At 53.2% G+C, this 27,856-nt stretch overlaps 1 protein-coding gene and 1 long non-coding RNA gene across 6 annotated transcripts in view; one reads left to right on the top strand and one right to left on the bottom strand.

Moving 5' to 3' along the window:
* LOC113907904 overlaps positions 1–27,856 on the bottom strand; it is a 38,103-nt gene that overhangs the window by 9,993 nt on the left and 254 nt on the right. The window contains exons 2-5 of one of the 3 annotated variants that reach the window (XR_003515311.2): positions 27,376–27,655; positions 20,436–20,594; positions 18,941–19,072; positions 18,619–18,713 (exon numbers count right to left, since the gene is read on the bottom strand). This is a non-coding gene — a long non-coding RNA (uncharacterized LOC113907904). Of the gene's footprint in view, positions 1–11,304; positions 11,372–18,618; positions 18,714–18,940; positions 19,073–20,435; positions 20,595–21,156; positions 21,293–27,375; positions 27,656–27,856 lie in introns of those variants that run through there. The other 2 variants (XR_003515313.1, XR_003515312.2) reach the window with 2 other exon arrangements.
* On the top strand, positions 8,277–27,591 carry LOC113907901 (MYCBP associated protein). 3 transcript variants are annotated; one of them, XM_027567634.2, is made up of 19 exons: positions 8,277–8,366; positions 14,240–14,367; positions 14,975–15,134; positions 15,273–15,376; positions 16,249–16,432; positions 16,683–16,798; positions 17,334–17,484; positions 18,378–18,493; positions 18,581–18,696; positions 19,108–19,216; positions 20,451–20,640; positions 21,123–21,310; positions 22,480–22,626; positions 23,296–23,709; positions 24,093–24,214; positions 24,851–24,966; positions 25,381–25,520; positions 25,705–25,875; positions 27,343–27,484. In XM_027567634.2, the coding sequence occupies exons 1-19, from the start codon at positions 8,324–8,326 to the stop codon at positions 27,442–27,444; spliced, it is 2,817 nt and encodes a 938-aa protein (XP_027423435.2). In that variant the 5' UTR covers positions 8,277–8,323; the 3' UTR covers positions 27,445–27,484. The 3 variants fall into 3 exon arrangements, 2 of the variants coding, with proteins under 2 accessions (XP_027423435.2, XP_027423433.2); XM_027567632.2 differs by having other exon boundaries at positions 8,289–8,589; positions 27,343–27,591; XR_003515310.2 differs by lacking the exon at positions 25,381–25,520 and having other exon boundaries at positions 8,289–8,589; positions 27,343–27,540.

Below are 27,856 nucleotides of genomic sequence, written 5' to 3'. Positions count from 1 at the left end.
TAAGTACATGAAAAGCTGCTTGACATCATTATAGCCGTTAAGGAAATGCAAATCAAAACCACTGTGAGATGCTGCCTCACATCCACAAGGATAGTTATAATTATTTTTGAAAAGGAAATAACAAGCGTTGGTGAGTTTGTGGAGAAACTGGAACCCTCATACCCAGTTGGTGGGAATGTAAAATGGTGCATCTCATCGAGAACAAAAATGTTTGTTTCCTCAAAAAGTTAAATATAGAGCTACCACAGGACCCAGCAATTCCACTCCTGGGCACGTATCTAAGAGAGCTGAAAACAAGTTCACACAAAAGCTCATACACAAATGTTTGCAGCAGCATTATTCACAATAGCCACAAAGTGGAAGCAACGCAAATGCCCATGAACTGATGAATGGGTAAAGAAAATGTGGTACGTCCATATGGTGAATATTATTCGCCAATAAAAAGAGATGACATGCGGATACGTACTACATGGATGAACCTTGATAATATCATGCTAAGTGAAGGAAACCAGACACAAAAGGCCACATAGTATATGATTTCATATATATGAAATGTCCAGAATAGGCACATTCATTCAGATAGAAAGTAGATGTTTGCCAGGGATGGAGGGTGGGGGTGGTCGAAGAGTGGCTGCTAATGGATACAAGGTTTCTTTCCAGGGTGCCAGAAATATTCTGGAACTAGATAGTGGTGATGGTTGCATAACCTTATGAATATAGTAAAAACCACTGAATTGTACATTTTAAATTGTGAACTCTTTTTTTTTTAAGATTTTATTTTTCTTTGGGGGACCTGGGTGGCTCAGCCGGCTAAGCATCCAACTCTTGGTTTCAGCTCAGGTCATGATTTCAGGGTCGTGAGATTAAGCCCCCAGTTGGGCCCCGAGCTCACTGGGGAGTCTGCTTGAGATTCTCTCTCTCCCTCTCCCTCTGCCCCTCCTCCCCTGCTCTCTCTCTCTCTCTCTCTCTCTCTCAAATAAATAAATAAATCTAAAAAAAAGAGAGAGAGAGATTTTGGGGCACCTGGGTTGCTTGGTCGGTTAAGCGTCTGCCTTTGGCTCAGGTCATGATCCTGGAGTCCTGGGATTGAGCCCCGCATAGGGCTCCCTGCTTAGTGGGGGAGTCTGCTTCTCCTTCTCCCTCTGCCCCTTCTCCCTTGTGCTCTTTCGCTTGCTCTCTCTCTCTTTCAAGTAAATAAATAATATCTTAAAAAAAAAAAAAAGATTTTACGTTCCTTCAAGGGATCTCTATGCCCATTGTGGGGCCTGAACTCACAACCCTGAGATCAAGGGTCACATGCTCCACTGACTGAGCCAGCCCGGCGCCCCTTAATGGTGAACTCTATGTTACGTGAAGTGCCATGTGAATTTTATCTCAATTTTTAAAAAAAAAGTCAGTACAGCTGAAGTACTTAGAAGGCTACCCAGGCCATGGTGAGCCCTCAGGGAGTTTAGTTGCCATTTAGCTTAAACTCCCTGGGACTTGTAGGGTGGTCCAGATCGAGCTGATAAAAAAAAAATTCCTAAAAGGCATGTGACCTTTAGAGATTGAATTCACATACTTAATGTATGTTAATCATTTCTTGGGGCACCTGGTGGCTCAGTCGGTTAGACATCTGACTCTTGACTTTGGTTCAGGTCATGATCTCGGGGTCCTGGGAATGAGCTCTGTGTGTTGGGCTCCCCGCTCAGCGGGAGGTCTGCTTGTCCCCCTCCCCCTCTGCCCCTCCCCCTGCTCATGTGCGCTCTCTCTCTCTCTCTCTCTCTTAAATGAATAAAATCTTAAAAAAAGTTAAGCAATTCTTGGCATACAGTTTCTTCTTCCACTTATTTTTGTACTCAGTTTCGATTTTATATACTTTATACACATGTTTATGTATACATGTAATAGAAACATTTATTTGTGGGGTGTTTTAAAATTTGATTTTCATGGTGCTCCTGGCTGGCCCAGTCAGCACAGCATGTGACTCTTGGTCTCGGGGCCATCAGTTCAAGTCCCACGCTTGGGCATGGAGATTACTTTAAAAAAATAAAATAAAATTTGATTTTCACGACCATTTTAGATATTTTTAAGATATGAGATGGGCTTCCAAGGCTCAGACTGCATTTGTTTTTGAAGCCTCCATTGAGTTGTGGGTCCAGGGCTGCTGTGTGGCTGAGCCAATCTGCTCCAGGCCAGGCCCTTCACTGTATCACTTACAAGCTATGTGACCTGGGACAAGACTAAGGTTGCCAGATTTAGCAAATAAAAATACAGACACCAAGTTACATTTGAATTTCAGATAAAACAATACATTTTTAGTGTATGTTCCAAGTATTGCATGGGGCATACTTATACTAAAAAATATGTGTATATATTTGTTTTTTTTTAAGATTTTATTTATTTGAGAGAGAGACAGAGAGAGAGAGCACAAGTGGGGTGAAGTGCAGAGGGAGAAGCAGACTCCTCGCTGAGCAGGGAGCCGGATGCAGGACTCAGTCCCTGGACCCTGGGATCATGACCTCAGCCAAAGGCAGACGCTTAACCGACTGAGTCACCCAGGTGCCCTGTATATATTTGTTTTATCTGAAATTCTAATTTAACTGAGCATTCTGTATTTTCTCTAGCAACCTTGAACATGACCCTTATTACCTGTGAAAGGAAAGAGTTTTTGAACAGAATCCTAGTTAATTCTTTTTTTTTTAAAGATTTTATTTATTTAACAGAGAGAGACACAGCGAGAGAGGGAACACAAACAGGGGGAGTGGGAGAGGGAGAAGCAGACTTCCCGCGGAGCAGGGAGCCCGATGCGGGGCTCCATCCCAGGACCCTGGGATCATGACCTGAGCCGAAGGCAGACGCTTAACGGCTAAGCCACCCAGGTGCCCCGAATCCTATTTAATTCTTACAACTCCCTGTTTTTGCCACAGAACAGACTGGCTCCAAGAGGTTAAGTGACCTAGCTCAAGGTCACCCAGCCAGAAAATTACTGAGCTGGGATTTGCTCTGCTAAAATGGAACTCAAGACCAATAAGCCGTGATCCACTTAGTGATAACATGGGAGTCATGAACTAACTTGGGAATGACAGAAGTTTTCATTGACAGAAGAAGAATATTGAAAAAAAGTATTAGAGAATCAAATTCAAGGCAGTGTCTATATGGCTCCGTCTATAAGAATCTCCTCCTGCGCCATAACACATTGCCACAAACTTGGTGGCTCAAAACAACACAAATTTCGTATCTGACAGTCCCAGAGGTCACAAGTCGGAAATGGCTAAAATCCAGGTGTTCACAGAGCTGTGTTCCTCCTGGGGCTCTAGGGAAGAAGCTGCTCCTTGGCTTTTCCAGCGACTAAAGGCTGTGGCGTTTCTTTTTTTTTTTTTTTTTTTAAAGATTTTTTATTTATTTATTTGAGAGAGGGAGAATGAGAGAGAGCATGAGAGGGAAGAGGGTCAGAGGGAGAAGCAGACTCCCTGCTGAGCAGGGAGCCCGATGTGGGACTCGATCCCGGGACTCCAGGATCATGACCTGAGCCGAAGGCAGTCGCTTAACCAACTGAGCCACCCAGGTGCCCCGGCTGTGGCGTTTCTTGGCTCGTGGCCTGCATCGTTCCGACTCTGCCTCCTGCCTTCATCTTCTTTGACTCTCGCACCCCCCCCCCCCCACCGCCTCTCTCTTATAAGGACCTGGTGATTACACTGGGCCCATGGGATAATCCAGGGGAATCTCCCCTCCTCTCCCCTTCTGCAAATCACATCTGCGAAGTCCTTTTTTGCTGTGTTAAGGTGACAAATTCACAGCTTCTGGTGATGAGGATGTGGAAATCTTTGGGGGACCGTTGTTCTGCCTACTGCACAGTCTAAGAGAGAAATGAATGGATTGGCGTGCTCTGGGCCTTGACTACAATCCCTTTCCTCTGCAGTTTTCAGAGGACTTACAGACAGTGTACTTTTGTTTTTCTCCCTGCACTGATCCTGGGAAGTGGATGGAGGAAGGCAGCATGGAGCCCATTCTGTAAGGGAAGCCGAGGAGGGGAGGCCCAGTGCCTGAGTCACACAGCCAGAGAGAGACTCAGGCCCAGAGCCTTTCATCAGCATCTTCTCTCCCAGATCCAGGCCATGCGCCACTAGAACAGTGTTCTCACCGGTGGTCCGGGGCAACTCCTCAGGTAACCCACCAATCTAGTGGAGGAAGCCCTCAAGGTGAGCCAGCTCCCTCAGCCCTGATTCTCCCCCCCCGCAAGCCGCCTTCTCCCGACCAGGACAAGGAGGGAGGGAGCAAGAGAAGGAGGAAGCAGGCAGAGAACCTCCAACCTCAGCACGGAGCCCCAGACCTCAATGTCCGTTCACCTCGGGCATGTCCTTGACAGCAGTCCAGGCAGATGGTCCCAGCGATTTCCACACCAGAGGCAAGCTCTGGTTCTTAGAAAAGTCTTACAGCACACTTCCTGGGAATGTCACTGTGGTTTATGGTTTTGCCTTTGAGTGCTGTTGGACAGGGGGCCAGCCTCTCTCCCCGCCCCACAGATATTGGAAGGCAGCTACCAGGAACCTACTGATGCTTCTCCAGGCTTCCCTCCAGCCCCACCCACTGTCGATGGCTTACATGTGCCAGACACCATTCCAGGAACTGGGATACAGCTGCGAGTCTGACGGGCAAAGTGCCGGCTCTCCTGGCCCTCCCGCTTCGGTGGGGGCAGACCAACAGACTGTACAGAAGGATGGGGTAAGGATTCTGAGGATAGCGAAACAGGAGGAGACGACAGAGGGGGACAGCAACTCGGGGGCCAGGGCTATCCCCACTCCAAAGAGGAGAGAGAGGGTTTAGGAAGGGCAACATTGAGATGCAAATCCGAGGTTTACTCCAGAGCTCCTTGCTCCTCACCTCTACTCTGTGCAGCCTCCTAAAAGTCTCTCCTTGTGTCCTTCTCCAGGGAGACTAAGGGCACTTTGAGCCTGGGGGTGGTGCCTGGAGTCTGCGCATCATCCCTGAGGCTGCATTCAGTCCCTCCTGGGGACAGAGTCGGGCTGTGGCCCGACTTCAGGGCCCTGAAGGAGCTGAGACGCCAGGTGAGCGCTAGCTAAGCCACGTTCCGTTCCGTGAGGAGGCAGTAGTGTGATTTGTTGTTTTAGAGGCCGGTGGCGGGGCGAGAGGGGAGTGAGCCAGGTGCGTCTATGGAGGTGAGGCAGAGGCAGTGGCCTGACCTGCGGGGAGAGAGCCGGAGGTGAGGGTGGGTAGCAAGATGTGAGGGGCTGGAGAACAGGCTGCCCCCGCCTTGGGCCTTGGGAGGGTGGCTGTCCCTGGGAGGGGACGGTGCAGCCTGTGGAGGAAACAGTTTCTATTTGGGGAGGCTATTTAGCCTCTGCAAAGAGTGGCTGACGACATGCCCGGCACCTGGCTGGGTGGAAATAAACTGAGACATAAGGCAGTAATTGAGGTTGTGCCCTCTGTCAACCCAGCCACCGCCTCTTCCCTGGGCTCCATAAGGTTGCTGGGGGTGGGGGGCGGGGGATGCTCCAGTTAAATGATGCTGGTCCCTGCCCCACCCTCCGCCCCCAGAGCTTTCTCCTATTGGGACCTCAGCTCCTGCCGTGTCCCCACAAGGAGAGCCTGCCGCCTGACCTGCCTGTTGCCTTCTTACCTTCAGCAGCCCACCTCAGATGAAACCTCCTCCAGGAAGGCTCCCCTGATATGCATTCTGCCGTTCCCAAGTTGTGATTAATCACTACCCCTTGAGCACATACATTAGAGTTGGAAATCCACTTTGAGATGACTCAGCTCTGTGTCTAAGGCAAACTGACCTCAGCCCACCCCAGAGACACATGAGTGAAGTCCAGGGAGTCCCTGGAATCGAATGCAAAATCATGCGCAAAATCAAATGCACAGATGGTGGAAAAACAGAATGTGGCAGAGCACACTGGGGAATATTCGGCTGTAGAAAGGACTGGAGCACTGACACGTGCTACGACATGGATAAGCCCGGAAACATTACGCTGAGTGAAAGCAGGCCGACACAAGAGGCCCAATAGTGGGTGAGTAGGCAAATCAATAAAGTCAGAAAGGAGATCAGAGGTTGCCTGGGGCTCAGGAGAGAGGGCAATGGGGAGTGATTGCTTGGTGGGTACAAGGTTTCTTTCTGGGATGATGAAAAAGTTCTAGAACCAGATATTGGTGATGGTTGCACAACATTGCGGGTGCACTAAATGCCTCTTATTAAAATGGTGAATGTTACATGTATTTTACCATAATAATTTTTAAAAATCCAAATGCACACATTAGGGGAGAAACTTCCTAGTTTTGCTTAGATTTTCCAAAGGTTAAGCAGCTCTGATCTGGTCTGACACCTTCACGAAGCAGATGGTGAAACTGAAGCACAGAGAGGGGATGGGACCTGTCCAAGGTCCTCAGCGGACAGCAGCAGAGCCCCAGCCAGTTTGTGTACCCGCCTAACCAAGCACCTCTCCCACCCCCTTCTTCCGTTGTCCTTTAGCCTCTGCGGAACTCTCCCTGAATGGCCCCCAGGCCTCTATCCTCCCCCTTGCCAGGCTACCCACAAGCTGTGCAAGCTCCCGAAGTTAAAAGGCCTTCCAGAAGCTGGGCTCTTGGAATGAGTTTCATGAGCGTTTGTCTTTAGCTCCAGAGTGGACTCTGAGCACCCAGAGGGCAAGAGAGAATGTTTCTTATTTTCCTCCATATGTCACAGAGCTCCAGGTTTCTTTCTTCAAGAAAGAACTTACTGTTCACCTGCAAGGAGTGCAGTTAGCAGACAGCCTTTGATGAACATTCTTTGCCCCAGAGGCCCACCACTTTGTTGGATATGCAAAACAGTCTGAGGCTCTCCCAGCCCAGGCTCTATCCTGCTGCCCCCCCCTTCATCTTTCATAGGCCCTACCACACCCCCGCTCCTCCAGGCAATAAACATCTTGCACTCCTACCCCCATCTCGGTGTCTGCTTCCTGGCCAGCCCAGATGACTCAGTGATCAGCTTGGTGTATCATAAGTGCTCCATAAATGTTCATGGAGTGAACTGAACTGAGGACTCCCTGGGAGGGCTGGGGGGAGGGGTGGAAGGAAGCCGGTGCTTGGGCCTCCGAGAGCAAAAGAGAGGCTGCCCATGGAGGTTGTCTCAGTCATAAGAGGAGTGACCATGTAGAGGGGCATGAAGAGACTGTGCACCCTGGGAGAGGCCCAGTAATGAGGAAAACACAGAGAGCCCAGAGACTAACCACCCTTACAAGCATCCTCCCTACTTCTTCCCCTGTCTAGGGTAGACTGCAGCAAAGCTCGGACCTGGCCCAGAGGACAGGACAAAAAGCGTCCTGGCCTTGGATTTGGGAGAACCAGGTTCAAATTGTACTTCTTGCTAGTCAGGTGATTTTATATCCCCTTCTTCTGTAGACCTCAGTTTTTTCATCTGTAAAATGGGTATAGAGTGCAGCTCCCCAACCCTAGCATCATTTTGAGAACTGAGAAGATTCTCCAGCTTACGGAGGGCCCTGTAGGGAGTAGTTTAAATGCATACTCTCAGTTAATCCTGACAGTGGCCTGTGTGAGAGGCATTGTGACCTCCATTTTATAAGTGAGAAAAGTGTGGCTCAGAGAGGTCAAGGGGCTGGTCCAAGAACACACAGCTAGCAAGTAGGAAGTCTGGCTCTAAACCCCCTTTATTACTCCACACAGTTTGAGTGACTACTATGTGCTAAACTTGGGTTAGGGTGGGGACAAGTGACAGGCCTGCCATGTTCTTATGGAGTTTACATTCTCACAACGAACTCGACAACGGGCAACCCCCTCAACAAACAGGGTAACTCGAGAATGCGTTAGGGCTCTAGGAAAAAAATAAACTGGGTGCAATTATAAAGTTGAGACCACGGAGGAGCTACTTTAAATTCAGGGGTCAAGGGCAGTATATCCAAGGGCTGAAACCAGCAGTATGAGAAGGGCCCAAGTCGGGGTAAAAGCCTGGAGTATCTGGGAAGTGACGGAAGGCCTGTAGCAAGCGCGGGCGGTGGGGAAGGACACAGGTGGCCGGAGGGGACAGGCAGGGGCCACCAGGTCACTGAAACCCACGGGAAGCCACGCAGGGGGTTTCGGCATGGCGTGAAAGGAACGATCGGACCGCGGCTGTCTGGAGGCGCAGAGCGAAGGCCAGAGCCGGGGCCGCCCGTACCCAGGCCTTCCGCCCACCTCCCCCAGCGCTGGGGGGCCTCGCCCCGCCCCTGCTGGCCGCTGACGTCACGGCGCTCGCCGGCGCCCCCTGTGACGTCACGCCCCCAGCCGGGCGCTGTGCTCGGGATCCGCGCGCGGGAGGAGCGGCCCGCCGCGGGCACGTGGGCGTGGCCGGATGAAAAAGATGGCTGCCAAGCAGTCTCCGCCCAAGTTGATCGGTGGGTGCGCGGGACGCTGGTTGCTATGGACGCGTTGGCGGCAGCTGGCGGGAGGGCGCGCGCGCGGGGTCGCCGGGGTGCCGCACAGCCTCGTTATCCCAGGTCCCCGCGGCGCAGGGCCACGCTCACATGAAGCGTGGCGACATCATGAAGTCTCTAAAGAAGGACTCCCGCCTCAGAATACCTGCAAACAAATTTTTGGAGGCCGCAGAAGTCATTAAAGGTTGGCGCTGGCTCCTTGGGAACTCAGGAGAAGCCGACAGGGGTTGGGGTTCTTGGATGGGATTCACGACACGGGGCCTGGAGGACGGGGGTGACACCAGGATGGAGGTAAAGATCACGGGGGAATGGGGTACGGAACAAGGCGTACCCCATGCCTCAGGGATGATGTACAAGGCAGCGACCCCCGAAGGGAGAGGGTCCAGTGCACTGGGCCTTGGGGATGGGGACACAGGAAGACTGACAGAGGCCTCAGGGATCAACTGCTGGGGAGATGGCCTTGGGCAGGAAGGCATAGGAGACTTCTACCTCTAACCATATCGTAGGGTGGGACTCTGAAGGCAAGAGCCCTCCACTGGGTGGGGTGCAGAAGAGTCGGGAAAGAGTTTCAGAAGGCTCGGGACCCGGAGCCCTTGGGAAAAGAAATTCAGGAAAGAATGCAAGAAACATGTTGAGGTGGTGAAACCAACACCGCGGGGGGATTCTTTGAGGGTGTCCACCTAAGAGGCCTGCTGGAAAATCCCAATTTTAGTATATGTGCTGCCGAAGCGAGCACTCTGCTGGAAAATCCCAGAAGTAAGGCCTAACTCGGCCAGTTCTGTTTCCCACCCCGTATATCCTTTCCGGATGGATGACACCTGTCCCACTTGTTTAACCTGGAGCCCGTTGCAGACATGACTACGTCCTGGCCACCTCAGCCACCCTCTGGTTGCAGGTGGCAGAGTCCCAGGGTGTCTGACTGCAGACTGACCCCCATGGACATGTTCCCATTTGCAGCTCACCCCGTCTCCATTTTTTGCTGTTTCCATTTGTTGAGGGCCTGCTGTGTGTGGGTACCGTGCTGGGCAGCAACGGTGTCAGTATTCACTGTGTGACCCCGGCCCACAAGAAACAGAGTCTAGTGAACTACCAGAAGGGGAACCAGACAAATATCAATGCTGTCATATAGGGATCCCTAAGTGGTTAAGGGGGCTCAGAGCACCTGACCCAGGCCTTAGATGCTAGAATCTGGGGGGAAGGTTTTCTGAAGTAGGTGACATCTGTGGCTGGCCTTCTTCCTCCCCTCCCTCTCCCCCTCACCCCCCAAAAGGCAGTTTGCTTCTCCAGGTCTAGGGAGCAGGGAGCAGCATGAGCTGAGGCATGGAACTAGGACATTGGTGGCCAGGGCAGAGGTGGTGGGTGTGGAGGAGAGGGAGGGAGCCAGGTAGGGCTGCACAGGTAGGCAGGGGCCAGACCAAGCAAGGGCTTTACTTGCTAGGTCAGAAAGTCTGGGCATGCTCTTGCAGGCCCCGGGGAGACCCAAAGCCGGCCTCAGAGCAGCGGTGAAAGCTCAGTGTGAGGAGAGGGGCAGGTCTGCCGGGGCCCCTGGGAGGACTGCTTCGTTAGTATGGCTGGCTTTAATCCCTCTTCATAGTATAAAAGTCCAGTTTAGGCTGGGTTGAGAGGCTGTTTCATGATATAATTTTTTTAAGATTTATTTTTATTTGAGAGAGTGAGAGAGACTGAGCATGAGCCGGTGGGGGGGGGAGGGGCTGAGGGAGAGGGAGAAGCAGACTCCCTGCTGAGCAGGGAGCCCACCGAGGACATGGGGCTCGATCCCAGGACCCACCCAGGCACCCCTCATGATATAATTCTTAACAGTCGAGAGAGAAAGAGAAATAGCTGGGCCTTTTTCCCAAGGGCCGTCAAGGGCTTTCCTAGCTATTGCCTCCTGCATACCTAGTTTCTGGATCTTACCAGATTTGAACTTTCTGCTGTAAACAACTCAAGGAAAGATTTATCACTACATATTTATTTTTAAGAAAGGGAAATGTAGTTTGTTAAATAGCCATTTGAGTTGAGAACACGCACCAGGGTGAGGAGGGAAAAAAAAAAACCCAGTGTTTAGCATGCAAGATGCCTTTTTCCTCCCTTTTCTCCCCCCTGATATCTCAGGGGGTGTCAGTAATGTAGTAGCACAATACTTTTATTCCCCCCCCCATATAACACAGCTAATCAACAAATATAATCTCATGCTCTGTTTTTCCAGGGTCTCTGAATTACAAGCAAAAAGGCAAGCAAATATTGTGACTCTAAATCTGTTTAGGGACGTGAGCCCTTTTGACTTCCAGGTTTCTCCCTGCTTTGGTTAAGAAACCGGGAAGACTCCCAGCAGTCCCAGATGCCCCTCCCTGATTAGTAGAGCTCAGCCCTGGTAGGGACAGCCTCTCCCTTGGTTCCCCCATGCAATCCCCTGAAGTCAGGATTTCCCAAAGACCTTGATCAACACTGAAAAAAGATAACGTTAGATAACACAAGACACAGAAAACTCGAGGCCAGGTTTCTTCTCCCTCCAAAGCTTCCCCCTCTTCCCCCACCCCTACCCCATCTGAGCACCTTGCTTCCAGCTGCCTGGCCTAGCTCCAGCTGAAATATCACCCCACTGCCCCGTGCAAGGGGGCTGGTCTCTGACCCCCTCACAGCTGCCAGGATCAAGGGAGAAATGCCAGCTATGACGCTTACCGGAAGCCCGACTCAGCTTGGGTTTCCAGATCAAACAACAGGAAATAGCTGAGCCACCATAGGTTTAGAGTAGTGAGACATATCTTGGACCCTGCTGAGTTCTCCCACAGGTCCTGAAATGACCCCCCCACACAATAGTCCTTCCTCCCTGCTCTTCCCAACAAGCCTCTCCATACCACCACCCTCCCCCGCCCAGCCCCCAGTCCACCTGGCTTACCCTTATTGGATGAATCACTCTGAAATGCTGCTTTTACCAGTGCACTCTCCTGGACCAAACTTCCTTCCTGCCGGCAAGAAGACAGATGCTTCAGCCTTACTTTACCAGGCTGTCATGCCCTGGTTTTTCTATCATCCCCAATAGCACCCCCACCTCCCCAACAAGCCTCCTGTGTCACCATGCCCCACATATGCCATGCTCTGCCCTGCCTTCACCTTTGCTCTGTGACCTTACCTGAAACACCTCTGTTTGCTGCTCTGCCTGTCCGAAGGCTTCCGGTCCCTCAGGGCCTAACTCAGCCTCTGACCCCTGCACCTGCTCTTCTGAACCTTTCTTTACAGCCCTAACCTGTATGATCCACATCCATTTGTTCCTTCTTTGGTGTGTAACCAAACACCTTGTCTGTGCCACTAACCCAGGCCCTTATGTGATGCTGGTGTGTGTCAGTGTCTGCTGCAGTTTTCAGCTCCTCAGGGTACTTGGTAAATATTCTCTAGGGTGAGTTGAAGTTTAAAATGTATATATCATTTTTCTAAAGATGTCCCCTTAACTAGAGCACACTCCTCCCTCACTGTATGCTATATCAGAGCTTTGAACTGCATTCAAGATAACCTCAGAAAAACCTCAGAGCAGAGTTTCACGATTTCGGAAACCTTTAGCAATGTTGAAGGTTTATAAATTTACACATGGTAATTACACACCCACCAGTAAAAAGCACACATCTGGAGATGTGTAATCCCTTAGAAAGCTGTAGACCCAGCCGAGGTGACAGATGGAGGAAGCACATGTCCTGGGAAATAGAAATAATTCCAAAGTATTTACTTAAGTAAAATCTATTTATTCATTCGTTCGTTCGTTCGTTCGTTTATTTATTTATTTATTTAACCCCTACATCCAGTGTGGGGCTTGAATTCATGACCCCGAGATCAAGAGTCACATGTTCCTCCAACTGAGCCAGCCAGGTGCCCAACATGTGTATAAAAGCGGGCCTTCAACTGCTACCAGTTCTCTTGAATGACCACCAATGTTGGCAACTTTGTGTTGAAGGGAGAGAGGAAGTGGAAACGAAAACCTAAGGCTGCACCTCCACATATGGTGCCGAATGGGACCAGAACTCGGGGTCAAGCCAGTCGGCCCTGTTTGCGTGTGTGCCATGTGGTTTAACTGACGGATATCCTGGGTGTCTGGTGACCCCATTGCTGAGGAGCGGACTCTGACCGATAGGCTGCGTTTAGAGTTACGTTGGGATGATTGTGTCATGGGTTTTTTGGCCACCATGTGGGCATTTCCTAAAAACATTTGATTTGGGTCATCCAAACCCCTGCTTTGATGTTTTAATGATATGGGCCCTTACAAATTAGAGCACTGGGAGTAGCAGCGGACAAAACCAAGTTTTGTTTTAAAGCCCCTGAAGGCAGGACTTGGGCTTTCTTTTGATGATTCTGTGTCGGGCCTTACGTCCAATCACTCTAAACCAGGGGGCAGCAGACAGGAGGACCCTAGGCAGAGCAACAAGATGCATTTGAAACCATAAACCCACGTCTGTGGAAGGAAGTCAGGGAGGGTGTCCTCACTGGGGAGTGACTTGCTCTGTCCCCGAGTTCTCAGTGCTGGGCTCCTGACGGCTCGTGTGAGAAATAGGCTCAGATCTCTCCACTTTCCTCCAGTCCCATGAGCCACTTTTGTCAAACCCTTCATTCCCCCAGGAGACTCCTAAAGAGTCCCCCGCTACTCCGTCTTGCACCCCCTAATCCATTCCTTGCCGTGTTGTGACCCTCAGGGTAAAGACTGAAGTCCTTTACACAGCTCACCAAGTTCTTGGCCATGTGGTGCCTACTTCCCTCCCTAAGCACTGCTTCCTACCCCCCACCTTGCTGCACTCCAGCTATTTAAAAAATGTGCTTGGAGTTCCAGATGCCCATTCTGTTCTGTTGCCTCTAGGCCTCTTCGTGCTCTTCCCTTTGGCATGCCTGTTCCCCAGTGTGTTTCCTGTGTCTAAGTTCCGTCATCTTCAGCTCATAGTTTAAACATCACCTCCTCAGGAAGCCCTCCCTGACTGCCCCGCACAGGGGGCTGGGGTCCCGCTGGATGCCCCCATAGTGACCCTAGTTCAGTGACCCTGTTTGACAGTCTAGTCTCCCAGGCTTGTGCTCTTAGAGGCCTGAGACTCTGCCTTATGTCCCCAGAGCCTAGCACAGTGCCTGGCTAGATGCTTAAACAGTATTTATTACATGAAAGAATGTGAAATAAATGCTCAGGGGTGAATGCTCTGCTTCCCCCAGAGCATCTGCATTTTAGCCAATGTCCTAAGAAACCTGAAGTCTTCCCCTAGGACAATGCATCAATGCCAGCAATGGGGAAGGCTGAGAAAGCATCTAGTCCAGTTGTCCCAAACTCCTGTGCATCAGAACCACCTAGGGGGGTTTAAAAAAATACAGTTTCCCTGGCCCTGGCCCTGGCCCCACAAAGTAGCCAGGAAGCTGTATTAGTAAGACTCTTCAGAAGACCCTCAGGCAGACATCTGACTAATATTTGGGAGCCATTGCTTTAATCCAGCTTTCTCGACGGAGACCAGGAGAGGGTAGGTGATAGACCCAAGGTTGTATAGCTCTTAAGTAGCACAGCCTGGAATGGACTGTCTTCGGATCTCAACTCCAGCTCCAAAAGTTCCAGTCACTGTAGCAGGCCAAGGGGGACAGGCAGGGGGACCTTCAAGAGAGAACTCCAGGCTATCTTGGCAGCCTCTGCTGTCTGTCTAGGTGTTGAGCTCTGCCTTCTACCATGAAATCTAATGTAGATAGATATTAGCTATTATATATTAGAATATATTATATATCTATATTAGAATATATACTGTATATTAGAAATATATATAGAATAGAAATATATATATATATATATATTTCAGCACTTGTATCTTTCTGCTTCTCTTTAGAAAGGAAGCGGGCAAAGGTAGCTGAACAGCCCACACCCCCCATTCAGGAAGAACCTGAACCTGTTAGCAATATCCTACAAGGGGATGATATTCTTGCCTTAGCCATTAAGAAGGAAGACCTGAAGAAGGTAAGGATAAAGTCCAGGGATCCCTTACTGCAGGAGCATTTCCAGGTCAGTCTGTGTGGTCTAGAACATCAACCATGTCCCCTGTCTCTCCACCACCTCCCTACTCAGAGGGAGTGTCTAATTCCACAGAAAAACTGAACACGGATTCTTTGCACTTTTGCATCTAAAGGAATTTACTATGTTGTTTGTTTTAACATTGCTGAGAGTCCTATAGAACCATAGGGAAATGAGATGTTGAGGTGTCTTGCTTCTCCTGGAGGCAAGTGCCCATCATCCCCATTTCACAGAAGGGAAAATGAGTCTGAGAAGTACGTTACAGATGTGGATACAGCTGCTAAACCCTACCCCCATGCTTTACCTGGAAGAGTCAGCCACTTCTCACCTGCACTGTCTGGAGGATTTAAATGTTACTTTTTTCCTCCCGGATATTACTGAGCCTTATGTCTGTGGCATAGGCATTTCCTCCACAGAGCATATGGACAGAGCTGGAGCAACAGATTTGTCAGCCTTCAGGAATTCCACCAAGAATTGGGACAGAGGAGATGGGTGGTGTTTTTCCCTCCTCCTGATCTCAAGTGGAACTCTCCTCTGTTTTGTTTTGTTTTAGCAACACATTCCTTGCTTTATTGAGACACAAGATAGACCTGCCATTACCCAGAAATTTATCATCCGTAAACTCAAACCCAAGGATCCAAAGAGGAAGGTCTGCCACTTAGTAGCACATCCTGCTACTCCAGATGCAGCCACGAAGCCCCTGGACTACTCTGGTATGGCCCCGCCTTGTCCCTGGCCTCTGAGTTCATGGGCCGGCCTTGAGAGGAAGCTGGGTCACCCTCAGAAAGTAACCCCCTCGAAATGTTGACATGAGCTAGTCCTTCCCCCCCCCCCCGCTCCCCTCCACCCAGGCCCAGGTGACAGCTTCCATGACTGTGACCAGATCCTGCCTCACCACATCTTGGGGAGTCTCCAGGACTTTAAGAGAATTGCAGTTGCTCAAGGGAACACCCAGGTTGGTTTGTACAGAGCTGCTGGGGTGGGGGGAGTTGGGGGGGAGAAGTCACTGAAGCCATTTGGGTCTTAGCCACCTGACGGAGTCAAGCAGGACTGGGGGACTGGAGTTACAGAGATAGTACCAGTCTCTGGGCCCTGGAATCTGAAGTGCTCGTGACCCTCCCCCGAAAGAGTGAAGCCACTTAAACTAGCTTCAGCTGAAGTCAGCAATTCACTATAAGGATACAGAGGCACCTCAAGGACCCCCAAAGCCAGAGGGTGTCCGACTCCAGACTGGACCCGGAGAGGCAGCAGGGCTCGGGGCTCCCGCTCCCCCACTGCCCTCCACTCCTCTGTGCACCGGCTTCATTATGCCTTCTTCAGTGCCTGGCCTGCTCTCCTCTTCCGTGCACACGGGGAAGGAGGGTGGCTTCCCGCAGCTCCCGGGGCCGCATGTCTGTCTGTCTCTCTGTCTGTCTGTCTGTCTGACTTTCCCGGCGTGCAGTGCTTTGCTCGCTCTCCGCTCCTTTGCTTCCCTGGCTCCAGGCAGAACATCTCTGACGGGTCTGGTGCCAAGAGGCCTGGGGTCATATAAAAATGACTCTGTCGCCCTGCAGGTGAAGGTGTCAATTAGCATCAGTTGTGAGGGGGACAGAGAGACAGAATGGCTGACCACCGTCTCAGAACAAAGATTCCCATCTGAAAGAGAGGGCTCTGACGGGGGCTTCCAAGGCTCCCCTGGTTCCGTCACTTGCTATATTAGGGTCCAGAAGAGGAGGGACTCTGAGCAGAGGGGGAGCACAGCAGGGGGTGAGGCCTGGAGATGTCTCTGCTCAGTCCTGGCTCCACGTCCGCTAGCTGCCCTCAACATGCTCTCCCTGTACTTTTCAGCTGGCTGAGCTGATACGCACCCCGCCGGGTCTGGTGACCCTCATCTCTGCTAAAGAAGAGCCAAAGCAGAAAGCCCCAAAAGAAGAGAAGGCACATCCCTGGGCCCCACCTCCTCAGCACAACTTTCTCAAAAACTGGCAGCGCCACGTCGCCTTGCGGAAGAAGCAGCAGGAAGCCCTCAGTGGTGAGCAAAGGGGACAGGGTTCCTGCTGGGCCTTGGCCACTACCAGGGCTCCACTGCTGTGTTTTTCTGTCCCTCCACCTCACCGAAGCCTGGATTCTGGCTGGTCACATTGTGCCATCCACTCCCAAGTGCTTCTTGCTCTTAGTGGGTCCTGAAATCAGCCCAGCCATGGGGCTGACCCGTGTGCAGTGCTAGGGCCCCTGTTCTGACTTGAGGGAGGGTTTGCGTTCTTGGTTCTCGCGCTCTCTAGAACGCCTGAAGAAGCCAGTGAGTGAGCTGCTGATGCACACTGGGGAGACCTACAGACACATCCAGGAGGAGCGGGAGCTCATTGACCGAACACTTTCAACACAGCATGATGGGAAGGTAGGGACGGAGTTCCCAAGTGCTCTTGTGAGGAGCGGGTCTGGGCCCAGCGATGGCTGCCTCAGGTTGCAGTTAGGAACAAAAGAATCTGCTCATTGCAAGGCCTTGTTAAGCCCTCAAGGCCTTTACTAAATCCTATCATTGGTCCTTATCGGGCATTCCGGCCGCCTGGCTAGCTAGGTTACTCAGCCCGTGGTGGTCAGTGGTAGTCAGTTTGAGGGGAAAGATATCACGGGTACTGGGTGGTTAGAATAGCCTCAGTGTTCTCCTAAAAGCTGAGGCTCCAGCTTTCCGGTGACTCGGGGCACCATCCTGCGCTGTGGTTTGTCAGTGCAGTGCCGTCCGTCTGGGGCTACAGCAGGGCATCCAAAAAACAAAGTGGGGATGCTTCTGTCCTGCTCTCAGGGCGGCAGCGAATCCCCCCAGGGGAAGCCTCTGAAGTCTGTGGCACTCTTGTGCCCCCGGGCCCCCCCACCTCCACCAGCCTCTCTCCAAAGAGCCCAGGCGATCTGACTCCCATGTCCTTCCTTGCCAGAGCTGCGAGGAGACCAGTGGGTTCTGGAGTCGCCTGGAGTACCTGGGAGATGAAATGACGGGTCTGGTAATGACCAAGACAAAAGCTCAGCGCGGCCTCCTGGAACCGATCACTTCCGTCAGGAAGCCCCAGTGCATCCAGGCAGAGATGGGTGAGGAGCGGGCTGGAAACGCTGGCTGGCCTAGGAGGGGGGACAGCGTGGCTCTGGAGTGAGAACGGCCTGGCATGGAGGCCCATAACTGCCGAGGTCCAGCCCCCCTGCAGTAAGACGGAGAAAGGAGGGGGAGGGGGGCGAGTGGGAGTAGGGGCTGTGGGGCTGCTCTGTCCACACGGCCGCCGTGGCTCGTGGGCACTGAGCACCTGGAATGTGGCTAGCGTGGACTCAGGTGTGCCGTAAGTGTGAACTACACGCTGGGTTTCGAAGACTGTACTAAAAAATATACTTTATTAATCATTTTTACATTGATTACATGTTGAAATGGTACTATTTTTGATCTGTTGGGTTAAACTATATTACTAAAGTGAATTTTATCTGTTTCTTTTCACCTTCTCCAGTGTGGCATCTAGGGAATTTTAAATGACGTCCATGGCTTGCATTTGTGGTTTGCATGCTATTTCTATGCTGGGTTCAGGCCCTGGCTGTGTTGGGTTTGCGAACTCCAGCGAGTTACTTAAGCTCTCTGGTCCTCAGTTTCCCCATCTGTAAAGTACCGTGGGACGTGGGACGTGAGAGTGTTAAAGGAGACAGGGTGTGTAGTGAGAGGTTTGGGCGGGGCTGTTAAGCACTCAGTCAAATGTAGCTGTTATTGTGATGATAATCCGAAGGTCTGCAGGGTTGCAAGCTGATCTTGCAAGAGTCCTGCATAGGGCCCCTGAGGCAGTAGGTACAGGGCGGGAGGACCGGAGTCCAGCTGCACAGGGAAGCTGTATTCTCCCCTTTCCCAGAAATGGTGCTGGGTGAGTGCTCATGGAGCCCTTGAGGGTGGGCGGGGAGAGGCCACCGCAGCCGACTGTGCTGAGGGCCCCTGGACCCTGCTGCTCTAGGACTGCTGGCCCAGAAGGAGGCTCCGTACCGCTACACCTGGGATCGGAGTCTGTTTCTGATCTACCGACGCACGGAGCTGCGGAAGGTCATGGCAGAGCTGGATTTTAGCCAGCAGGTCAGTACGCCTCTGTGCCGGGTCCAAAGCCCCTCAAGAAGCGCCTGTCTTCAGTCAGCTAATCTTCCCTTTCTCGGTCTCTCTGAGGATATTGATGGCCTGGAGGTGGTGGGCAGAGGGCAGCCTTTCACGACTGTTAAGGTGGAAGACTATTCAGTATTTGATAGGAACCAGGAAAGCTCCTCTGAAGACGTGGTGCCCTTGTGAGTCGGCCTGGGCCCTAGGGAGAGAGGTTGGAAAGAGTGGCCTCCCCTGGCACCCACAGTATGAAGGGCAGACTCCCCCCTCTGAAATCCAGGTGCTTCCATCCCAGCCTCTCTCTGGGCCCCTTCCAACACCTGCACCAGCTCCCTTCTAGCAACCAGCCCCTAATGGGGATTTCCTGGCCATTCCTTTGGTGGTAAGTGCCGCGTGTGAAGAGTCTCTGTGAGTCCAGGACGTGCCCACCTGTAGGAACAGAGCAGGACGAAGTGAAGCCCGAGTGGAGCTGAGGGTACTTCATCAGAGGGCAGAGCCAGGCACCTCTCCAGACCTCCTGGCAGCCATTTCCCTGGGCTCCGTGGGGCAAGACTGTGGTAGCTTCGGAGAAAATAAGTCATTGGTTTTTCTTACAGAGACTTGGCCAGTTACCCTGATGTGGTCCCCATGCCTATTCTTGGCCCTTCTCTGCTGTTCTGTGGGAAGCCAGCTTGCTGGATCAGAGGCAGTAACCCACAGGACAAGGTAAAACTGCTTCCACCCTCGCCCACCTGCTGGAGGGCCTCCCTTAGGTGCAGTCGCAGGGTGACTGTGGCAGTCACAAGGAGCCTGGACAGTCACCTATTTGCATTTTTATCTGGTCATGCGTTCGGCATGTCTGAAAATGGTAACAGCAGTGCTAACTTGCACCAGAATAAAATCACAAGGCTGAAAAGAGACTGTCACAAGCCACCTAGTTTGTACCTAGCCCCCAAGCATGTAAATAAGCAAACCTTCTCAAACAGGTATGGCTTCAAGAAAGTTCTAAAATATTCTTTAGGGGGCGCCTGGGTGGCTCATCGGTTAAGCTTCCGACTCTTGATTTCAGCTCAGGTCATGATCTCAGGGTCATGAGATTGAGCCCCATGTCGGCCTCCATGCTGGACATGAAACCTGCTTAAGATTCTCTCTCTCCTGGGCACCTGGGTGGTTCAGTCGGTTAAGTGTCTGCCTTCGGCTCAGGTCATGATCCCAGGGTCCTGGGATGGAGCCCCACATTGGGCTCCCTGCACAGTGGGGCTTCTCCCTCTCCCTCTGCCCCTCCCCCCTGCTCATGCGCGCGCGCGCGCGTGCTCTCTCTCTCTCTCTCTCTCTCTCTCCCTCCTCTCTCTCAAATAAATAAAGTCTATTTTTTTTAAGATTTTATTTATTTATTTGAGAAAATGAGATAGAGCATGAGAGGGGGGAGGGTCAGAGGGAGAAGCAGACCCCCCGCTGAGCAGGGACCACCCCCCCCCCCCCAATGCGGGACTCGATCCTGGGACTCCAGGATCATGACCTGAGCCGGAGGCAGTCGCTCAACCAACTGAGCCACCCAGGCGCCCATAAATAAAGTCTTTAAAAAAAAAAAAACTAAAAAAAGATTCTCTCTCTCCTTCTTCCTCTGCCCCTCCCCCAACCCCCTCAGCCCACCCCTGCTTGCATGCATGCCCAGCTCTCTTTCTCTTTAAAAAAAATAATAAATAAAAGATTTCCGATCTAAGGAGCAGAACAGTTCATCAGATACAAAATCTGTTTTCTCTCCCCTTCTTGCTGGGGATGGCAGAGATGGCCACCATCGGGGTACCATGATACCACACAGAGCACCCAGGCCCTGGAAGACAGGGACACGGGACTTTCGGTGCCAAACCCAGAAAAGTCCCTGGCAAACCAGGACGAATTGGTCACCGTAGGCCAGAGCCTTCCTCAAAGACGTTTCTCATACCTCCTCCTTCCCTAGAAGCACGTCGGAATTGCCGTCCGCTTGACCTTTGAAACTCTAGAAGGGGAGAAGACATCTTCGGAACTGACCACGGTCAATAACGGCACAGTGGCCATTTGGTACGACTGGCGGCGGCGTGCCCAGCTGGACTCCTTCCAAGGCCTGAAGAGAAACAGGATGCAGCGGTTTTATTTCGACAATAGGGAAGGTACCTGGCTGCCCTGCTCCCTGCCTCCCGTCCTCAGTCCGTGAGGAGCCACAGTTTGGCTGATGCTCCCGTAAGGTTGAGCCGCTCTCCCCTGCCTCACTTCTTCTGTGAATTGTGTCCTGTCCCTAACTGTTCATGTCAGCTGGGGGAGCAAACTCTTGAGAACACCAAGAAGTGAATCACCAGAGAGCAGAAACTTTCTAGGGGTTCAGTGACCTCTATGTTCAGGCCTGAGGCTGGGACGACCCCCCCCCCCCCAATCCCTGTTTGCCTGGGACTTCCCCGGTTTTTGCATGGAAAGCCGAAAGTCCTACGTCCCAGGAGACCCATCAGTTCTGGGCAAACTGGGATGATCCGTCACCCTGCCTGGGGCTCAGTTAACTGTATATGCCTAGGCTTAGGGCTCAGTGAATTGTATACGTGCAGGCTTGGGGCCCGGCTAGCTCCTGTGTGGTGAAAACTTCTGTCTCGGTCCCTCTCAGGTGTGATTCTGCCTGGAGAAACGAAAACCTTTACCTTCTTCTTCAAGTCTTCGCATGCTGGCATCTTCAGGGAATATTGGGAGTTTGGAACCCACCCCACCCTATTAGGAGGGGCTCCCCTGCAGGTCAATCTCTACGCAGTCTCCCTGACCCAGGACATTTTTAGGGAAGAAAGGAAGTTACTGAAGGTAAGAGACCCAGGACCTTGGCCCCATGGACAGCAGATAGGTTCCCCTGGACTTCTTCCTGGTGCTGCCTACAGGCACCCTGCTTCTCCCAGCCCCAGGGGGGAATGTTCCACAAGCAGGCAGCTGTTTTTGCTCAACGCTCCCTAGCACTTTGTGATGTAAAAGGTGGGTGGGCACGGAGAGGAGGAACAGCTTGCTGCCCCACCCTGCCTGGAGGGCCCCAGAACGACTAGAAGTACCGTTTGTTCACCGTTGTCTGACGCTATCCCTAGGGGTCCTATTTAACTGGCAAGCCTTCAAAACCAGAGAGAAAAAACCTAACTGGTGGGGCTGACACCCAGAGAGAGAGTGAGGTGGGCACTGGGCCCCACATCATTGTCAATTCCGGAGCTGGTCAGCTGGGGCGGTGCTTCCAGGCGCTCTGGGGAAAGCCGCCTCTTTCTACTGCGGCCCCCAGATATGAGCCAACTCGGTTAGCTGGGGCTCAGCCCGCCATGAGCACAGGTCATGTCCTGTGGACAAGTGCCACGTCTGCTTTACTTGCTGTCGGTAGGACCTACCTCTCACATGAGACGCCCCTCCACTCACTGTTCTGTGACACCAGCGGTGTGGCCAAGCCATGTCCACAAACAGTGGTCCCTGCTCCTTGCCCTTCTTCCTAACCTGGGGGAAATGTTGACTGTGTGACCTTCGGACCCCATGAGGGAGCAACATCTCTGGAACTGGCTTCCCCACTACATCCTTCCAGTGTCTTTTAGGAAACAAGGATATTTGGGGATACCCAGCAGGTTTGAGTCTGAAAACAGGAGTGTGTGTGTGTGTGTGTGTGTGTGTGTGTGTGTGTGTGTGTGTGTGTGTGTGTGAGAGAGAGAGAGACAGACAGACAGACAGACAGACAGACAGATGACAGACAGACGGTGGCAGGAGTTCAACCCCTGTGTGTGTGTGTGTGTGTGTGTGTGTGTGTGTGTGTGTGTGTGTGTGTGTGTGAGAGAGAGAGAGAGAGAGAGAGAGAGACAGACAGACAGACAGACAGATGACAGACAGACGGTGGCAGGAGTTCAACCCCTGGGAAGGCACACAGTCCTGAGGGCTCTGGCTTCCCTCAAGGATGCAGCATGGGTTTCGAAAGGCTGAGCCACCATCTTGTCCCATCTTCCTTTCCCCAGTGCAAGCTGGCTGCCCACGAAGCAGTCACCATTGTGGAGAGCGTGCTGCAGGAACTGCTGAGTGGGATCCTGACCCCGGAGCGTGTACAGTCCCCTGTGGACGCCTATCTCACTGAAGAGGACTTGTTCCATCATAGGAATCCTCGGGTACAGGCCCAGCGCCGGCCCCTGCGCCCTCACACGCGCCCGTGCCCGCTCTGAGCATCTTCCATGAGTAACTCACTTTCTCCTCACAGCAGCCCGCTGACTGGGGGACTCTTTATATCCTCGCTTTACAGTGAGGAAACTGAGGCCCAGGGTGGTTAAGTAATTTGCCTCAGATAACTTAGCAAGTAAGTGGATGCTTGGTCAGAATAGAGCTTCACAAACTCCTTCATTCAAACCCCATCCTTCGGGGCGCCTGGGTGGCTCAGTCGTTAGGCATCTGCCTCCGACTCAGGTCACGATCCCAGGGTCCTGGGATCGAGTCCCACATCGGGCTCCTCGCTCAGCGGGAAGTCTGCTTCTTCCTCTCCCACTCCCTTGCTTGTGTTCCCTCTCTCGCTGTGTCTCTGTCAAATAAATAAATAAAATCTTTAAAAAAACAAAAACCCCATCTTACTTGGAAGTGCAATGCAAAAAAAGCTCCAAGCTGGATATACTCAGGAGGCAGGGGAAGTGAGGAGCTGCTCTGGCCGCAGCGGCTTCTGCTAGCTTCTTCCCTGTAGCCTCCATCTTGCTCTTGAGGGAACGGGGAAACTGGAGCAGGCTCCCTGGGACTCTGGGGACCCCTCCCCCCACCTCCCCGTCACGTGACTTTTCTTGCCTTTGCTGCAGCTGCATTACCAGCACCAAGTGGTGCAAAGCCTGCACGGCCTGTGGCACCAGTACTTGAACTTGCCCCCCAAGGCTGAGGAGGCCGGGCCCCGCAAGGAGGAGCACCTCAGCCCCAGGGCCTGGGCTGCCGCGCCCCTGCCAGCCTCCCTGGAGAAGCCCTCTGTGAACAGGGAGCCTTCGGCCCACTTTAAGAGCCCAGTCTCAGAATCCCAACTGACCCGGCAGGAGAATGAGGCCCGAGATGCTTTTGGGTCCCAGAAGCCTGGAGCAGGGGCCCAGGCTTCTCACCGGAAGAGCATTATGGAGGACGTCCCGGTGGAGGAGAGCCCAGACCTGGGGAACACCAAGAGCCCCTGGGAGCTACATGGCCTTACCCACCCTGAGTGGAATCTCTGCTTGGAGGATTTCAGAAAGGTGCTCCCCTGACTCGGCAGGGGTGGGTAGGATCGCAGTCTGGGGGTAGGTGCCAGGGCACTGAGGGAGGGCCCCGGCAGTCCCCCGGCCCCCATGGGCAAACTCTTCTGAGGACCCAGAGGAAGCAGTCTCTCGGGTCATCTCTTTCTGTCTCGGGTGCCTAGGCCACCATGGTGCAGTGGGGCTGGGGGGGTGCCCTCTCTGACCCAGGCACACCTCGGAGAAGGGGCTCATGGGTGCATAGTTCTGGGGGAGGTCCGCGCTCCATGGCTGCATCTGCTCCTGGTCATCTGTCCTCACTGCACCAGGCCCATCACTAGAGGACGCAGGGACCCTTGGTGTCCTGGGCGGGACGGTTGCCCATGTACCTACAACCCTGCCAGGCAGTGATGACACTCGCCGAGGAGAACCAGAGAGAGGACGCCCTCATCAGGCTCAACAAAGCAGCCCTGGAGCTGTGCCAGGAGCAGAGGCCCCTGCAGTCTGACTTCCTGCAGCAGGTGTGGTAAGTGTCCCTCTCCCCGCTAGAGAGTGGCCCCGCCTCCCCACTGTGGTTCTGGGCGCGCAGTCCTAGGACTCTGCTCGAGCCCAGCTGCTGCGGAAAGGTGCCGCAGACACTCCCCGCTCTGGCACCTGCCGCAGCAGCCCCCTAGCCGCCTGCGCCCCCCCGGAGCAGGTAGAACAGAGCGAGCGCCTGGTCTCTTTCCCACCCTCTCGCCCGGTTCCTTCTCAGTGAGCAGAGGACTGTGCCGAGGAGGAACCGGAGGTCAAAGACGAGAGGGGCAGAGTGAGGACATGGAAAGCCTCACTTCTGTGTGGAACTTGCTGGGCGCCTTCGCTGGGGCCCTTAGGAAATCTCACGCAAGGTCCCCCCGCTCCCTTCGGGCCAGACCCAAGTCTAGCCAGGGTCTCAAGCTGGAGCCTAGATTGACCTAACTGTTGTCCCTGGCTACTCTTCCCCAGCTGCCGCCCGAGGGAAGCCAGATCCCTGTCTAAGCGCGGGCACAGGTGCTGGTGAGGCTGCCAGCCCCCTCCCTGGTAGCCCCGGGCACCCCTGTCCTAGAAGGGAAGGACCCATGCCTCCACACTTTCAAGGGCAGATGAGGGGTGATGGCTTTCTCCGGTATGCTTTGCTGTCTAGTTTGCAGCTGTGGCGGGATATGATCGATGGCCTGGTGAGCCATTCCTTATGGCTGAGGGCTCTGCTGGGCCTGCCCGAGAAGGACACCATCTATTTGGACATTCCAGAAGAGCAAGGTCAGACTGCAGCCCCGCCCCGTGGAGCCTCCCCACCCCTCCCATGCCTCAGCCATGGTCGCCCTTCTGGTGGGACCTCCGTCAGGTTGATCCATGGAGTAGGCCCCGTCACCCTCCTGTCTACTGCCAGGATTTGGGACCTAGAAGCGACCTGAGTGACCACCTTCATTCAGTCCCCTGGTTTTACAGGCGGAGTTCCAGAGAGGTTGAATGACTTGCTCATGCCGTAGATGGGGCAGTGGTGGAGCTGGGACTGGAACCAGGCCTCCTGCCCCTGCCCTGCAGGTCACGCACCTGAACTGGGCGCTCTGCTCCTGTCTGGGAGCATGAAGGGCTCAGGACCCTTGGCTTTTCCGACCCTGCCTGTGGGGCCTGGGAGGCCAGGTCACGCTGTCTTCCACTCACCTCCCTTAGATCGAAAGTCTCCTCTTGGTACGGAAGTGAAAGTAACTACCACGAAATTTGGGAAGGAGGACCGGAAAGGGGCAGCCCAGGAAAAGAAGCAGCTGGGAATCAAAGAGGACAGAAAAGCAGCCAAGTTGCTAGGGAAAGAGGCATGCCGGGACATAGAGGGTGGGCCGGGGGGGGGGGGGCAGGGGAGGAGTCGGAAGGGCTGCGGCAGGTGGGCGCTCGCTCTAGCATGAAGCCCTGGCTCTCCCAGTGAGCTGCTTTTGAGAAAGCCCTGGACCTCCCCCGGGAGTTCCTGAAGGCTGTGTGTGTCTCCGTCTCTCCAAGCAGGACCATTCAAACAGCAAGAAGCACAAGGCAAAGGAGGACAAGAAACCAATGAAATCTTCAAGTTGGGACAGGCTTTCCTTGGAAGAACCTGCCCCTGACAGCACAACCACTTCTCAGGAACCCATAGATCCTCTGGTCATGGAGAAGTACACCAAGAGGCTGCACACGGAGGTGAGGGCACGAGCCCTGCGCCCAGCCCTCCCCTTGCTCACACCTGCTCTTTGGGCCTTCCTCCCCTCCCTCCTCGTGCGTCCCGTTTATTCCGCGAACAGTCAACACCTAGTGTGTCCATGCTGGAAGATGGAAGCAGAGCTGCCCTTGTGAAGGGCATCCCGGTGTGCAAGACAGACCTCGTGCATAAGCGACACGCCCCGTACGTTAGGTGGCAAGCACCCTGGGAGAGAGAGAGATAACCCAGGGCCAGGGGGTGGGGAAGGCCAGGGTGCGGTGGGGGAGCCTCCCTGAGAAGGTGACATCGAACAGACTCAAAGGGAGGTGAGGGGTGGCCCTGTGGCCATCGAGGAAGAGTGCCCTGGGCAGAGGGGGGGCAGCTAACATAGGGGAGGGAGGGGGCTGGGAGGACAGAGGACAGAGAGGCCACTGAGAGGGAACAAGTCACAGGTCAGGTGGGGTTCTGCAGGCCATTGTGGGGACTTGGGGTTTTCCTGAGTGAAATGAGAAGTCCACAAGGGTTTGAATGGAGGAGTGAGTGACACAGTCTGACTTGGAAGGTCATTCTGGCTGCAGTTAGGAAAACACACTAGAGGAACAGAGCAGACGCCCCTCCCTTTCTGCTGCTCCCACTTCCTCTCTGCGTGAGGTGCATCTTGGCAGAGGTGTCCCTTGGGGGAACAGCATGTCGTAGAGTGAATTTCCAGCAAGCGTAAGGGTTGTGACACACTGGAGAGACTTGATGCTGGTACATTCTTAGGCGGCGAGTCCTTAGAGACTCGCCCTGGTCTTGTGTTCCGTTCATTGTTACTGTCTCGGAGGAGAGGCCCACAAAGCCACCCTCGATTGTCACTGTGTCTAATGGCGGTGCTTTGTCGGCCTCCGGTGCGGACGGCTAGATGGGATTGTATCATGTACATTGGGGTAACGCTCTGGACCGAGTTTGAGCAGAAGTTCCGTTTGCTGCTGGTGACATCATGGCGATTTCTGAAGGTTGATGGGGTTTAGAACGGAATCCGAGGGCTCTCTGCAATGAAGAATCAGCTTGGCAAGGCTCATGTGGCCCAGTCCCATGGGAGGGCACGGTCCTAGAGACATTTCAGTCTGAGGATCTGTGATCTTACCAGAAGTAAAGCCGGCCTCTGGGTGGCGGGGGTGGAGCTGGACCACCCCTGGGGGTAAATGGGCGCCATTCCCTGGAATTACCCCTTTAACCACTCCAGGCTCTTGGGCCCCCATATGTCCCAAGGGCCTGGTGCAGGATTACTTCCCCCAGACGGTTTGAAAAATAAAACTATCTGCAAAAACAACAGTTCTACAGAATCTCCGCAGGTTTGGTTTTACCCCTGCTGCCGCTCTCCCACCCTGGTGCAGACCTGTCCGCCCTCATGGCATGCTGGGTGCTCGCTTGTGGGGGTGCCTTCCACAGAGCAACCCTCTGCCTGTGATTTCACCCTATTCTTCCAGGTCTACGGGCTGCTGGACACCCTAGTGACTGACCTGATGGTCTTGGCTGACGAGCTCAGACCCGTAAAGGATGTCGAGGAGACTTTGCGTCTTTGCACCTGACTCATGTGCCCCAGGGTCTTCTGGGAAACTGGTTCACAAATAAATCAATAAAGAACTTTTGGGTTCCCACCACTTCCTTTAGGCCTTCATGTCTTGAATGTCGGATCTTGATGAGGGCAGCTCATGGCCGGGGTCTCCCGTGTTCCACCTGCCTCAGATTCCCCTCCTCCTAGTTCCTGGAGCCATCCAGCAGGAGGAAGGAGAAACACACCTGGAAGGTGATGTGTGGGATGATGAGCAGAAGAGCAGGTTGCTACCAGGACAAGGAATGAATCAGGTGACAGGACAGACAGCATCACCCCTTGAAATCCCTGCCTCTGACCTTCCTTGGCCCACACTTGGGGTCACGCTTCCTGGAACCAGGGCTTCCCCAAGTGTCATCACCCAGCATGACCAAGTGTGAGACCAGGAG

Source organism: Zalophus californianus, chromosome 16, assembly GCF_009762305.2.
Source record: "Zalophus californianus isolate mZalCal1 chromosome 16, mZalCal1.pri.v2, whole genome shotgun sequence".
NCBI lineage: Eukaryota > Metazoa > Chordata > Mammalia > Carnivora > Otariidae > Zalophus > Zalophus californianus.
The sequence above is the reverse complement of the archived record's forward strand: the minus strand, read 5'-3'. Positions and strand labels throughout refer to the sequence as shown.